Source organism: Dipteris shenzhenensis, chromosome 12, assembly GCF_047967505.1.
Source record: "Dipteris shenzhenensis isolate YYH24624 ecotype China chromosome 12, Dip_SZ_1.0, whole genome shotgun sequence".
NCBI classification, from domain to species: Eukaryota; Viridiplantae; Streptophyta; class Polypodiopsida; order Gleicheniales; family Dipteridaceae; genus Dipteris; species Dipteris shenzhenensis.
Window position 1 is genome coordinate 50,144,122 of NC_141607.1, and position 14,965 is coordinate 50,159,086.

The 14,965-nt window shown below is 42.7% G+C and overlaps 1 protein-coding gene across 2 annotated transcripts in view; it reads right to left on the reverse strand.

Moving 5' to 3' along the window:
• The window catches only part of LOC147896343 (uncharacterized), a 76,207-nt gene that overhangs the window by 23,871 nt on the left and 37,371 nt on the right, over positions 1–14,965 (reverse strand). For both annotated transcript variants that reach the window (XM_087383216.1, XM_087383217.1), the window contains exons 8-9: positions 9,677–9,801; positions 8,595–8,690 (exon numbers count right to left, since the gene is read on the reverse strand). In XM_087383216.1, coding sequence (XP_087239342.1) covers positions 8,595–8,690; positions 9,677–9,801 — 221 coding nt within the window. The remainder of the gene's footprint in view (positions 1–8,594; positions 8,691–9,676; positions 9,802–14,965) is intronic.

Sequence of the window (14,965 nt, forward strand, 5' to 3'; positions counted from 1 at the left end):
TTTCGACCGGATGGCATGGAGAAACTGCTGCGTACTTCAGATGTACAGCTCCATTTCGGGTCAGTTTTAGTGCAGATGGTCGCCTAGCTCCATGAATGCAACTGACAAAGTGTGATAGTGATCTGGTTTTTTATGACTGAGAATTCAAAAATCAGTTGCAACAGCTAGCGCAGGATTGTCATTTGCCAAAAGTCTAGCAATTTCTCGCCATCCAAGTGTATTGTTACAAATTTCTACTCCTGATTGGCTCTTTGGTTCAGTCTTGGCATAAGGATCGCCTAATCAAGTGGGAAATTTCAAGTTTTCTCTTTGAAAGTTGACCTACGAAATTAGGGCAAGACTAGCATTTGGGGCTTTTGGTACTGATTCTTGATTAGGGCTTAAGACAGTGCATTTACTCTAGATTCTAGTCATTGAAGATGCCTGTAAAGAGATCTACTGGTCAAGCTAGTAAGCAACCAATGGGTATCCTTGATTCCCTCTCAGAAAAGGAACCAATTGATGATCAGGTTATAGTTTCTCAGCCCAATGATCCTCATGTTGGCAATGTTCAAGGGGATTTGGCAGCAACTCCTCAAGTACAAACATCCCTTAACCAAGAGCAGATCATAAAGAGTTGTATGGACCCAATGTTACAGATATTCAAGGAGCTAACTAAGACCAATAATCAAAGGATTGACCAAAGGATGCAGAACATGTCTGCCACTTTTAATAAAAGGTTTGACTAGTTCAAGAGAAGCCAAATTTATGATGGGAAGAGACCTGTGGATCCCCAAATTGATGAAAACTCAAGCTCAGATGATGATGATGATGATCCTATACATGTAACTGAACCGGTTGGTTTTATGGCTTCTGCCCGAAGGACCTATCACTCTAGTGGAGTTACAGCTCATATGGATAAGGATTCAGCACATGGTAAGACTCCTAATAATAACAGTTCAGCAGCTGAAGAGTTGTGTCGAAAATTCCACTTTTCATGGAGATCTATTTGTCTTGGAAATGGGACCTATTGACATTGTCCTGGGTTGTGAATGGTTGAGAACCTTGTGAGAATTCTCTATGGACCTTAACAGGCTGTATATGAAGTTTATGCATGAAGGTAAACACATCACTTTGATGGGTCACCGATCTCCTAAATTGTCCTTAACTTCTGCAAGAAGAATAGCCAGAGACCTCAAAAGTGTTTGTGGAGTCTATGCTATTCAGTTGACCAAGTCTCAAGAGGGTAATGGGTTGTGGGTGGAGGATAAAGACATGCAGTCCCTATTACAGCAATACTCTGATGTATTTGCTGATCTTCCCAACCATCTCCCTCCCATGAGAGATGTGGATCATGCAATTGTGTTGGAGCCAGGATCTAAGCCAATCAACAAAGCTCCATACAGACTTTCTAGAGCTGAAAGGGAAGAGGTGGCAAGGCAAAATAAAGGAACTCCTTGACAAGGAATTTATTACACACAGTCAGTCACTCTTTGTCTCTCCTGTGTTATTGGTTAAGAAGAAGGATGGCTCATTTAGAATGTGTATTGATTACAGGGATTTGAACAAAATGACAGTTAAGAATAGGTTTCCTATCCCTAGAATTGATGATCTACTGGATGAGCTTAGAGGGGCAAAGTACTTCACAAAGATTGACTTAAGGTCAGGCTATCATCAAATAAGGATGAAGGAGGGAGATGAACATAAAACTGCCTTCAAGACAGAACGTGGGAACGTGGGCTTTATCAATTCAAAGTGATTGCATTTGTCCTAACCAATGCACCTGCAACCTTCCAAGCCCTAATGAACAAGGTATTGCAGCCTTTCCTCTATAAATTTGTGTTGGCATTCTTTGATGATATATTGATCGACAGCGAAACGAAAGAAGAGCATTTATTGCATGTCCAACAAGTATTGGAAGTATTGAGGACACACCAGTTGTATGCCAAATCAAGTAAATGCACTTTCATGGCTGAAGTGGAATATTTGGGCCATATTGTCAACAGTAGTGGCATTAAGGTGGATCCCAGCAAGGTAAAGTGTGTAAAGGATTGGCCTATACCTCAGAATATCACCCAGCTGAGAGGATTCCTTGGTCTAGCATCATTTTATAGAGGGTTTATAAGGCATTTTGCCAAATTGGCAGCTCCTCTCACTGATCTTCTCAAAAAGAATGCTTTCCAATGGTCTGACAATGCCAATAAGAGCTTCGAAGCATTAAAGGAGGCATTAACTTCAGCGCCTATCTTGGTTTGTCCTAATTTCTCTCAACCTTTTATAATTGAGGCTGATGCGAGTGGAAGGGGCATTGGAGCTGTCCTAAAGCAGAGTCATGGAGTTATTGCCTTTGAAAGTCGGAAATTGAATGACAAGGAGTCAAGTTTCCACATTTATGACCAAGAGATGTTGGCAATACTTCATGCAATCAAAAAGTGGCACCACTACATCAAAGAAGATGGCTATCCATTGTGCAAAACTATGATTTTGACATAGATTACAAGATGGGCAAAGAAAATATTGTGGCAGATTCTCTTTCCAGGATATGGGCTTGTACTTTATCATCTATTACTCACGTTTATAAAGATTGGATCCATGGCATTCAAGAAGAGCATCTCAATGATCCTCAAGCAGCTGCTATGTTCCAAGACTTGCAAGATCCTGACTGTCAACAATATCCCAATTTCAAGTTGCACAATGGGCTCTTGTGGTATAATGATAAAATATTTCTTACTGAAAATTCCTCCTATAAGTTGCTAATCTTGCAGGAATTTCACTCATCTCCTATGGCTGGGCATATAGGCCTCAACAAGATGTATGATAAGGTAAAACAGAGTTTTTACTGGAAGGGGCTTTGGAAGGATGTTCTTGCTTATGTTCAAAGCTGTAAGCCCTGTCAACAAAACAGGGAGTTGAATTTGAGGCCAGCTGGTCTACTATAACCTCTACCTATACCTCAAGGTAAATGGACACATATCAGCATAGACTTTATTACAGGTCTACCACTGACCTCTAAGGGTTGGAACAGCATCTTTGTGGTTGTCGATAGACTTCCTAAAGCTGCCCACTTCATTCCTACTAAGACCCAATTTATAGCTTCCAAGGTGGCTAAGCAATTCATGGAGAATGTGTCTAAATTACATGGACTTCCTCAGGAAATTGTGAGTGATCGTGATGCTAAGTTCATGAGGCATTTTTGGCAAGAGCTTTTCAGTTCCATGGGAACACTTCTTACCCCAAGTACAACAAATCACCCCCAAACTGATGGGCAGATAGAGAGGGTTAACCGCTGGTTGGAAGAGTATCTAAGGCATTTTTGCTTTGAGACCCAAGCATCGTGGGATCAATGGTTGCATCTAGCTGAATTTTGTTATAATACCACCAAGCATACTTCAATTGGTATGAGCCCTTTTGAAGCCATGTTTGGCTTTAAAGCTCATGTCCCATCAACCATTATTGATCAAGCATTGACAAGCCAACAAGCCAAGGATGATTTGGCTCACATGACTGCTCTATTACAGCAATGTAAAGATAATATGGTAAGGGCCCAAGCAAGGATGAGGGATTATGCTGATGAGCATAGGAGAGATCTTCATTTTGAAGAAGGGAATTATGTATTTCTGGATACCTTTTCCTTTTCGTAGCGGAGGCTATGGGATACTTTATGCAAGCTACCAGTCATGGCACTTTGGGCCTCCATCTGCCTATCCGGCAGGAGCAGGAGCTTTTGGACACTGAGTTTGCTGACGACACGGCACTGACAGTCAGAGGAGATGCGTATAGTCTCGCTACTGCTGCGGATTCAATTGACAAGTTCTGCCTAGCCTCAGGGGGACTTGTCAATTGGAACAAATCAAAAGGCATCTGGACTGGAGCTCAGCAAGATACCCCAGCATGGGGAGGAGACAGAGGCTTTGTTTGGATTCCCAGAGGCACCTCTACGAGATATCTAGGCTTCCAGGTTGGCATTGAGGTATCCCCGACGCAACAGTTTGCCCCAGTTCTTGAGAGTATCCGAAGAAAGCTAGCCTATTGGAGTACGGCTAGACTCTCTTTGGCCGGAAGAGCGCTGGTACTCAACCAGGTTCTACTAGCGACTATGTGGTACGTTGTGTCATGTTGGTGCTTTCATGATGACTCGATCCGTCAGGTGAGGAGATTGCTCCGGAACTTTTTGTGGAGTGGTGGCGACGGTTCTGAGGACACTAGGACCAAGGTTTCTTGGGATTCTATCACTTTACCCTCCTCGCAGGGAGGACTTGGGGTTCTTGATCCTGAGATGCAGAGCAGAGCCCTTTTAGTCAAACTTCTTGTTAGAGGTTTGACTCCAGGAGATCAGCCGTGGAAGCAGTTCTTACTGCATGGGATTCACCAGTGCACCCCTAGAGCGGCAGGCCAATGGGCAGGTAGAGTCAGTTGGATCTTCCTGACGGATCAGCATTATCAACCTTCCTCACCTCTTGTGAAAAGGCTTATTCAAATATGGGATCATTTTCGACAGTACCTCATCAGAGCAATTCCCTCCTACAAAGAGGAAATTGCTCGACAACCACTTTATCACAACCCCCTGGTTCGGTATCAGGGATCTTCCCCTGGTACAGAACTTAGGACTCCCTTGGCCAGATGGCATGCTCAGGGGGTTGTGACAGTTGGAGATTGGTTCGAGGGAGGTGTGGAGATGCCAGAGGAGGAGATCAAAGATAGACACGAACCACTTGGACAGATTGCTGCCACCAGATTACTGATCATGAGAGCTATTCCTCAGGAGTGGAGGGATATGCTTACAGATCCAGCCTATGTTCATCCCATCTCTACTTGGTCAGGTTGTTTTAGTGAGGCTGGGCTATGCATTGGAGCTCGTTTAGGACCAGCACCGTTTACTTATTTTGAGTCGGACTCCTCTCATAGATTGTATCCCACTCAGCCCCTGGACCGACAGGAGCTCCTTTGGCAGAGGGTCAGGGTCATTGGTTGCCTAGGTAAGGAATGGGCCACAGATCCTTCCAGGTTGACCATTGCAGAGGATCCTAGATGGAGACTTTGGATTTTTCAGGGTCGACCTCTCGCGGAGCTCGACTGGGACCCAGGTGAGTGGATGTGGCCTGCTCCGGTGGCAGGCGGCCGTCCTCTTCCCTTTTTCCAATACTGGACGAGGGCAGGTTACAGGCTTCAGCAGAGAGACTCTCATCACCCACCATCAGCCTCACAGCATTGGCATGCACAGGGACTTACTGCAGAGCTCTTGCTGAGCTAGTGGACTCATTTTTGGGGCATTAGTAGAGCCAGGAAAGTATCCTATTTTCTTTGGCTCACTATACAAAGGGGTATACCTGTGGGTACTTGGCTTCAGCAGATGGGTAGACCCTCCTTGTGTATGCGTTGTCAGCTTGCAGAGGAATCTAGTAAGCATTAGTTATGGAGCTGCCCCAGCTCTAGAGTGGTATGGACAGGTATTTTCAGGTTGTTCTCATATGTTACATCCGAGTCCTTTCTGATGACATGGGGTGCTGCCCTAAAGGGGAGAGGATCTGGAGCCTTTGCTCTCTTTGAGTTAGAGCCAAGAGACCACGGTTTCTTCATGCAGCGTCGCCAGAGACGGGGTCCCACAAATGTCAGCATCATGGAGCCGCAGGATTTACTTTTGGTACCTGTACCTACTCAGGATTTCATGCCTACTTCACCTGCAGGGTCAGCCTAGGAGGTGATTTCCAGCATTACTCTATGGCGGATATGGTGTTCGCGATGTTCTTTTGTCCTTAGGAGCCATTTATGCACGGAGGCTGACACTCTCGCTTCCATTTGGGCGGAGATTATCTTCACTCTCAGGAGTCAATGGGAGCGGTGTACAGGCACCTCTTTGGCAGCTCGTGGGAGACTTCTATCCTTCATGAGGACATGGGACTGCTCATTATTTTTTCATTTGACCCCTTTTGGGATGTCGTGGCATTTTAGACCACCACCATGGCTTTTTTGCCACATTGTTGAGGCTAGGGATAGAGTACTTTCTCTCCCACCTGTTGTATGATTCGTTTTGAATGGAATATATCACTTTTAATTTATTATGTATTTCTCAGATTACATAAGTCTAGGTATGCTTCTTTGAAAGGTGATACCAATGTTAAACTTGCTCATAGGTCTTATGGACCTTACAAGGTTTTGAGGAAAGTTAGGGAAGTGGCTTATGATTTGGAGCTTCCACCATCCTCTAGAATACACAAAGTATTCCATGTATCACTGCTCAAGAAGAATTTGGGGCCCAAGGAGCAAGTTATGGAAGAGCTACCTCCTGTGGATGAAGAGGACCAAATTGAGTATATTCATGAGAAGATCCTTGGATTTAGAGATCATGTGTTGAGGAACAATTCCTACATTGAATATCTTATCAAATGGAGAGGTCTACCTCATGAGGAGTCTTCTTGGCAGCCATCTACAATCGTGGAGCAGTACCCTCAATTGCTTAGCTGAATTCTATGGCCAAAATTGAGTCTTTATGAGCAGATTTGATTCTCTTGCTATATGGCATACATGGACATGCTGCAGCCAGCATTCACTATCCTTTCTCAGATCAGCATGTCTCTCACTGGATTATATGATCCGATCTGTTATATTGGACAGCATAGCTCTTCCACCCGATTGCTGGATTTCTTGGGAATATTATATGATCCATTTACAGATCAGCATGCCTACAGGGAGGTATTTGACTGAGAAACTTCATTGTTCAGCTGATATGACCAGAATTGAGCTGTTCAAGTTTACAAGGAGCATTGTATGTCCAGGTTACAGCCTCTTCAAATCCGAGGACAAATTTCTATTTGAAGAGGGAGGATTGTAACAGAGGGTTACTTTTTACTTAGGCTAAAAGTTAGTAGAAAGGCCTTTATTGCCTTGTAAGTGTTTTCTTTTTTTTAGGGGATACCATAAGTTGCCACATGGCATCCTAGGAGGTAATCCCATAATCAATACTGCTTTGTACTACCCTGGGCCATACCTATATAAGGGCTCTAGTTGTACTTGGCAATTCATTCATGACTTGTACTTCATTACTGAAATAGAATATACAGCAAGAGTTCAATACTCAGCTGAATTCTAAAAAGGATTGACTTCCTCATGTCCTTGTGCAGCCCCTCACAAGTCTCTATTGAAGATCCAGCCCATGATCTTCCTCTCCTACCCTTTTCCTAAACATAAGGTACTACACTACTTAACTCTCCTACAAATTCTACTAAACTTAGCAGTGTTTACTGTTAGTCAGGACCAGTCTTGTTGCACATTTTTGCAGGCTCCTTGTAGTTTTGGTTGCTCTATTCTTGGGTTCATCTCTTATAAGATTTGAATCATTTGTTCCAAAAGATATGGCCAGAGCCAAGGATTCAACAACTATCCCAAATACTATTAACATTAAGTAAGCTCTTTTTGGGAAGATCAGGGCGGTTCTAAATGTTTTTAAGGGTCTTTGCGCATGGTACGACTACAGGAGGTTAACAATAGAGAGAATGAAACAGCATTGGAACATTTGATATTACCTAGTGCAGCAATGAACCAACTCCTCACCAAAAAGTTTATTCTAGAGTTTGTTAAGGGAAGATTTCCCACAAACAGAAGTTGCAACAGGCTTTTGTTTGGTCTTTGGCCTTCATTTGGTCTTGTCAGCTTTCATTTGGTCTTTGGCCTTGCATGGGCAGATATTCTTTGCTCGAGTATTCAGCTTGGCAAAAGAAAATGGATACAAGCATGTCAACTATTATGCTTTCTCAAAGATTGTCAGCCGTGCTGTTTGGAATCGTTTGGCTCTTTGTGGGTGGTTGATTTGGTTAATCAGTCTTGGCTCTTTGAGAGTAGACTGCTACATGTTTTTCTTTGGGCACTTCTTCGGAAGTATTTTGTTGGCGCATGTTTTATTGCAGCAGACCTTTGCGGGCAGCTCTGTTTTGGCTCTGTGTGAGCAATGTCCACTCCTTTTGCTGGCTTAGTGGTGGCAGTTGTTAATAAGAAGATTAGGCTTTTTAGATCATGGACATGTTTCAGAATTGCTGTGTGTTAGCAATTATATCACATGATCGTGATCCATTTGTTGGTTGGTCATGTTTCAGATGTCCGCGATGTGTGCGTTTGAGTCTTCTTTGTACTTTTGAATGATACTATTTTGTTTGCTCCCCATTCGTTTTGAGGAGGGAATGTTGGCAGCAAGCCTCATTGGGGGGCGTAAGGTTTGGAGGGGCTGGAAAATCTCAAAGGGTGATTAATTCACGTAAGAGTTTGGCTGTGATTAGATGATCCAACATGGTGACACAATTGGCAATATTTGGTTGGGTAAATGATGTAGAGGCTTAGCTCTGCTGATGCGTGGCGGTTCATGAGAGGCCGCCACCTATGCACATGGAATATGGACCAATGTGGCAGCATTGGGTTCTATAAATATGATCGGCTGCATCAAGATATATCTCTTTGTAGTAAAAAAAGAAACCCAAAACCTTGCAAAAAGGGAAAGCATACTGTGCTTTTGCAAACATAGGAGCATTAGGTTACTGCAGTCCATTACTACAAAGCTTTCCAATCCTGGAATTTGCCTACTTATGTCCACAAATGCTTTTTTGCAGCAAAAAAGGAAGCCAACTTACAAATATGCCACAAGGCTTAGCCACCGTCAGCGTCCATGTCCCTTCATAGGTGCTGGCACAGAGTCCTTGCTGCCACAAGTCTTCAACTGCTACCAACTGCACAATGGATACATGACTGACTTGAGAGGCACCTGGAAACAACTCCGTATGTTTGATGATGCAGTTTCACAAACCCCAAATTTCTGAGGAGCAATTCATTCAGTGTCTTAGAAAAAGCAGGATTTATGGAATAGCAAGAAGAAGAGAAACATCATGGTCACCATTGCTTGGAAACTTTGTCCATAGCATAGTGAGCTTAATATTCGACAAGAACTTTGTCATAGTATGATGAGGCTCAAAGAAAATTTTTAGGCAAAAAGTGTGGTATTCTTAACCATATAGAGGAGAGTGACATGCAAAAAACACCAAGTGATGCCTTTTGACAAATTTCCCATTTCCTCTAGATGCCCCCTCATACACACACACAAGCATGTTAAGCAAAATACATGGCTTATGGTTTCAAAGGGATTCATGATGTGATATGACACTGAGCTGAGAATGTCCATCAATATAACAAAACAAAGCTGTGAAACAAATAGTCATGCATACCTAGGATACAATTCATATAGGGCTACATTCTGGTAACCCACATACTATCAGACATGGATCTCGTGACTCAAATTAGGAATGACATATGAACACCAGGAGATTCCAATGCTGAACTGATCTATTATAATATGAAAGGACCCAAGCAGTAAGAAACAAAAGCAAGAGATTTACGACCTCGTTTGTACCCAAGGCTTTTATTGACCTGCATAACATTTATAGATGTAGCGGGTAGCTTCCATGACATATATGATATACAACAAAGAAGTCTGCTTTGTCCCTTAACCATGCATGCGGGCGAGCCGTCAGGAGGGCCGGTGTGCGCGTGCATGTGCAAATACATTGTCATTACATGCACTACAATTAGATTGGCAGCTTAACCAGCAAAGTGAGTTCATAGGATGCTAGTTGCCAGCTAATATCTTTACAAGCGAAGGATGATATACTTAAGAAGATAACTGCAATTCCTCAATACATTGTCAAGGCATTGGTCTGACCTGCATTAAAAGTGAACAGAACAATTGCACTACACTCTCTTGGTTCTTTTTGCCAAAGTCCTTGTACTGAAGAACACGCTTTTGTACCACAGACATGGTGCCTGGGGTCCCTGGTAGGTGCAAACCTGTCGATTTCAAGATATTGCAGCAAGTCAAATTTAACTTCGATACTACTCACAACTTAGGTTCAGAAAATGGTACATGTAATTGTTGGTTGCGCAAACATAAGCTATCCAAATCAAGACAAAGAAACAAGGCCACAAGTGCAAACCTGTCGATATCAAGAGATTGCTGCAAGTTAATTTAACTTTAATACTACTTGGCTTTCGTTCAAAAACTGATGCATGTGGTTGGGGGTTGTGCAAACATAACATATCCAAATCATCCAAATCAAGACAAAGAAACAAGGGCAATGTGACTTATTAAAATGTCCTAATTCTTATTGAAAATTCCATATATTCTCTTTTATTACATCGCAACTTGCTCTGATCATTAGGAACATCATTGCCCATTTCCACTATGCTAATCGATGACAAAGGAAAGTCTCTTTTACTTATTCCAAGAGGTGACAAATAGAAGAGCACTGTCGTAAGCTTCTTCCAAAATCTTTAAGCCGGTTATGTTGAAATGTGGGGGATGAGATAATGATTGAACCGCTAGTGATTAACTTTAAAGTTTAAATTGCGAAATAGTATAAATACGTACATATGTACGTGTCTGTTTCTGTGTAAACTAGAAAGGCAAAGTACAAATCCGGGTAACAATCCAATGCATGATATTGTATACAATTTCTTATGTAGTTATCTACAAAGTTATATGAAAGTAACAAACTTAGTTCCCTGAATATGCACAAATCAAGTCCTTTTGAAGGCCAATACATTCAAGGGATGGAAACAAGAACAATCTCAAATGTATGCTTGGTGCTATTTTATTCATGGATATATCCTTCCATGTATATATATGATATACAAGTGTATATATTTATTCATGTATATTTAAATAGAACAAAATGTCATATGCATACATACATATTACACTTAATCGAACCAACTCACAAAATTTAAATCCCTTCAAGGCCTCAAGTGTGTTCAAGGTATATCAATGCTAGGCAGAACAAATATCGCCTTAGTTTTACTAATACAAGTTTCAAGCTTGTGGAAGACTAGAAAGCTTTATGAAAACCATACTAGCATTCTATGAATCAACAAATTCAGACAAAACACCCAACTTCGGGCCTGCATACCAACTTGATCTTTTGAAGATTTACTTGCAAAAACACTTTAGGTGTTAACAAAAATATTTTTCATTAATTTTCTTGCTTAGGATATTGATATTTAGATAGTCTTGCTTGGATGAGAGACTATGGCAAAACATTCCATAGAGGATGAATTTTACTAGGCACTCTTGATTAAACCTATGATACTTGGCTTCAAGAGCGCCTTGCTACAGCAAGGGCTCATCAGCAGACATTGTTGGATTAGAGAGCAGAGTACCCCAAGGGTAATTTAGTGACCTGATTGCATCATTCATTACTTTCCAACACTGCCCCTTCATGGAATAACGGATTCGGCTTCATGCCCATCAAGTTAGAAAACTTCTCTTGCTTAATCGTAGCAAGACATTTTGTTAGAATATCAGCCACTTGATTTTCTGTCCGGCAATACATAGCTCAATTTCATTGCTCAATACCTTATGTTGCACCTAGATGTGCCTCGTATGAGCCTGAAATAAAGGATTCTTTGCCAATTTTATAGGGATTTGGTTATCAGTCAACGGAATTGAATATTTTTTAATAAGTCCAATATCATTTAAGATCCACCTCAACCAGATAGCCTCATAGGCTTTATAAATGGATGCTCCATATTCATCTTCTATGGACGATGACGCAATAGTACCTTGCTTCTTACTACTACACAATATCACGCCAGATCCAATGTTGAAGCAATAGACCTCCTATCATCCGAGCACTCTGCAGAATCAATACCCTAACAGTTTTAGATCATTGCTTCCCTTATATTCAATCCCATATGTCATGGTTCCCTTGGCATACATGAAAATTCTCTCGGCTGCCTTCCAATGGATTTCTTTCAGATCAGCCATATTTTGGGACTGGACAAGCTAGTGGGCATTATTCAGATCGTCAATGCACTACCCCTTTAAGTGATTACATGCAATCACTCTTTTCTCAAGTCAACTAAGTCTCTTAACCATGGGTATATGACTCATGGATATGCACAACTTGCCTCATTGTCATATCTCTGTTTAGCCACCGCATCACTCAACGGTACATCTACACACATGTGCGTTGTATGAAATCTACAGGCCCGTCCATACACTCTACAAAATATTTGTCCGTATAATCTGCTGCTGTCATACAGACTGTCATACACGACTAGCAGTACAGGACATGTCGTACAAATCTTATTATGCCTTGTATAAGGCACTGCAAATTTTAGGGCTTTTACAGAGTTCAAACATATTGCAAATCTGGTCATTTTGGCAATCTAAATCACTCAGATTGAATGTGAAATTCAAGCTTTTGTCGAATTTAAGTATATCTCTCTGTAAAATTTGGGGCTTTTGCTTTAAATCTGCTTTTTGCAGGAAATCTAGTTGACAATTGCAAGAAATTGCAGAAATTCAGAGTTTTGCAAGTCCTTTTGTAGACATTTTGGGGCTTAAGCTCCTGTTACAGCTTTTAGAGCCTAATGTAGACTTTGAGCAGTTTACACAGATGTTTGTACTCGGGGTAAGTAAGATTTCAAGCACTGTTGCAAGAGGGATAACCAAGGACGAATAAATCTTTCTCAATGTGTCGGAGAAGCATTTAAGGCCCATGACAAGGACAAAGGCAGAAATTTAAGTGCTTTTCTGTCAAAGGCTGCTTTAGGACAGTAGTTAAATAAAGATCCATGGCAGCCCAAGAATGGGAAACGCCACTACTGTAAGATACTAGGTTGCTATAAAAGTGAATGTAGGAAGAGATTGGTCAAAGAAAAGAAGAAAGAATCAGAGTTGGCTGTTGATTCCTCTTCTACTGCTGCAAATAAAGCTTTTGACTCGGCAAACGTTATGCAAGATGAAAGGGCTTTTCCGTTTGAAGTTATGCAAGATGAAACGCTATTATGCAGCACCTGAGCACATGTCCCTGAGTCAATTAAAAAGAGTCACATGGAACTTTGACAGTGGAGTTTCAACAGACATCACCTCCAAAAGGGATTTGTTCAGGTCTTTGAGGGCTGCTCCAGCTGGTGAAAAGGTCGCATGTGCTAATAATTAGGCTAATCAAGTTAAAGGTATGCCATTGTTGATCGTACAGATTTGTGCATTTCAGATGTGTTATGTGTGCCAAGTATAAAGAAAAATCTGTTATCGGCCTCTTTTATAAAGCAAGGTTATGATGTAGCCTTTAAGGTTGGCACATGCACCGTGAGGGATAGAGAGGACTACATGATAGTCACTTTTTGTAACACAGTTTGTATCATTTGAACTCTCTTGAGAAGAGGGAATCGGGTGAATGTATGGTTGCTACAACATCTACATCTGCCATGCATGAGGCAGAGTTATCGCATGCCAAGTTTGGGCATGTGAATTATGCTGCTGCGAAAACATGGCATGGTACAAAATATGCCTCAGGTGGGGCTGCCACCAAAGCATGTGTGTAAAGGGCACATGTTGGGTAAAATGCATAGAAATGCTGTTTCAAAGGATGGTCAAAGTGTTAGAAAATAGGAGGGAATTTATCACTCAAACCTCCACCCAAGATCTCTCCAACTCTTACACACTCAACTCAGATAGATGATCACAGATGCAAGTAACACACACTCAGAAATAAATGTAGACGGAGAGAGAGAGAGACTATATTCATCCACCGGATGGTGGGCAAAAAATAGCTCCAAGAGAGCAGTACAAAATACAGCAGAGTGCTGGAGAAAACTGATGGACTCTCTCTCACACAAACTGCCCCAGCTCTGAGTGCTGAGCCCAGATGATCTCTTGATCAAATCCCAGTGTCTATAGGCGTGTGATGAGATGAGCTCAAGGTACTGTGTCAAAGGCTTTGCGGAAATCCACAAAGCAGCAATATACCCTCTCCTTCCGTGATCTGGCCTCCTCAATGACATTCTTGAGTGTGAGTATGTGATCCATAGTCCCATGGTCTCGCCTGAAACCGGCTTGATCCTCTGCTCTGAGCCCTCTCATCTCTGCGAACAGGTTGACCGACGCATCCAATACAGCTGCATAGATCTTGGACATCACATGTCCAATCATGATAGTCCTGTAGTTACTCGGATCCATGGGATCCCCTGCCTTGTGGATGGGGGTGATGGTGTTGAGTGTCCAAGTGCGGGGGAAGCCAAGCCAAACAGCGTCATTGAATGGCTTTGCTAGGATTGGGGCTAACGTGTCGATCCCATATGCGATAAACTCAGCGCATAGCCCCTCGTGATCCTTAGCTCGGCCATTATGCAGTTTCAATGCCACGTCCTTGACTCCCCCTCTGGTGAACAACGTGCAAGTGGTGGGGCGAGGTGTGTGTATGAGATCTGGAGTGGGCTGGTGTGGGACATCATAAAGATGGTGTTCATACGTGTGCTAGACTCTCGTGTCGGTGAGGGGTGATGGAGACCTACACTCAAGGAATCTCCACCAAAAATCCTTAGAGTTTTTGCTGTACAAGATGTGCAGCAGCTCCTCCTCATTTTGACAAAGAATGCCTGCTTCTTCCGACGTACGAGACGTCGGTACTTGCGTATCGTGTCTGGTGTGTTCGGGAGGTGACATCTGGTTTCAAGTCAAAGCTGTTCGCGATAAAGGTTAAAACATATAGATGGTTTCCAAAAGATAGTGTCCGCATGGGACGACACACATCGATGTGCATGAGTGGCAATTTCTTAACAGCTCTCTTTGTGTTAGATTCTCACTGTGCCCACCTGTGAACCCCCGATTTGAGGGGACAAGGGGCAGTGAGAGGTAGGAGGGCTGGGAGAGAGACTCAGGCCAGAACTGGAGGGAGGATACCATGGCAAATATAGGCGACCAGCACACGGGCTGGTTGCAGGGTGCAACAGCAGGAATAAAAGGGCTCTAGGCCTCACATGGAGGCACCAGGAGCAGCACTGACTGGCCGCCCAGGACGACCTTATATAAGGCCCTGTGGCTGGTCAAGTCGGCCCAACCAAGGCTACCGACCAGGGCCAACCCTGTCGGTTTATGAGGCCCATGTGGTCGGCCACGAGACACGGTACCGACCCTGCTGGTCGGTCATCCTATAAAAGGCCCACTTCT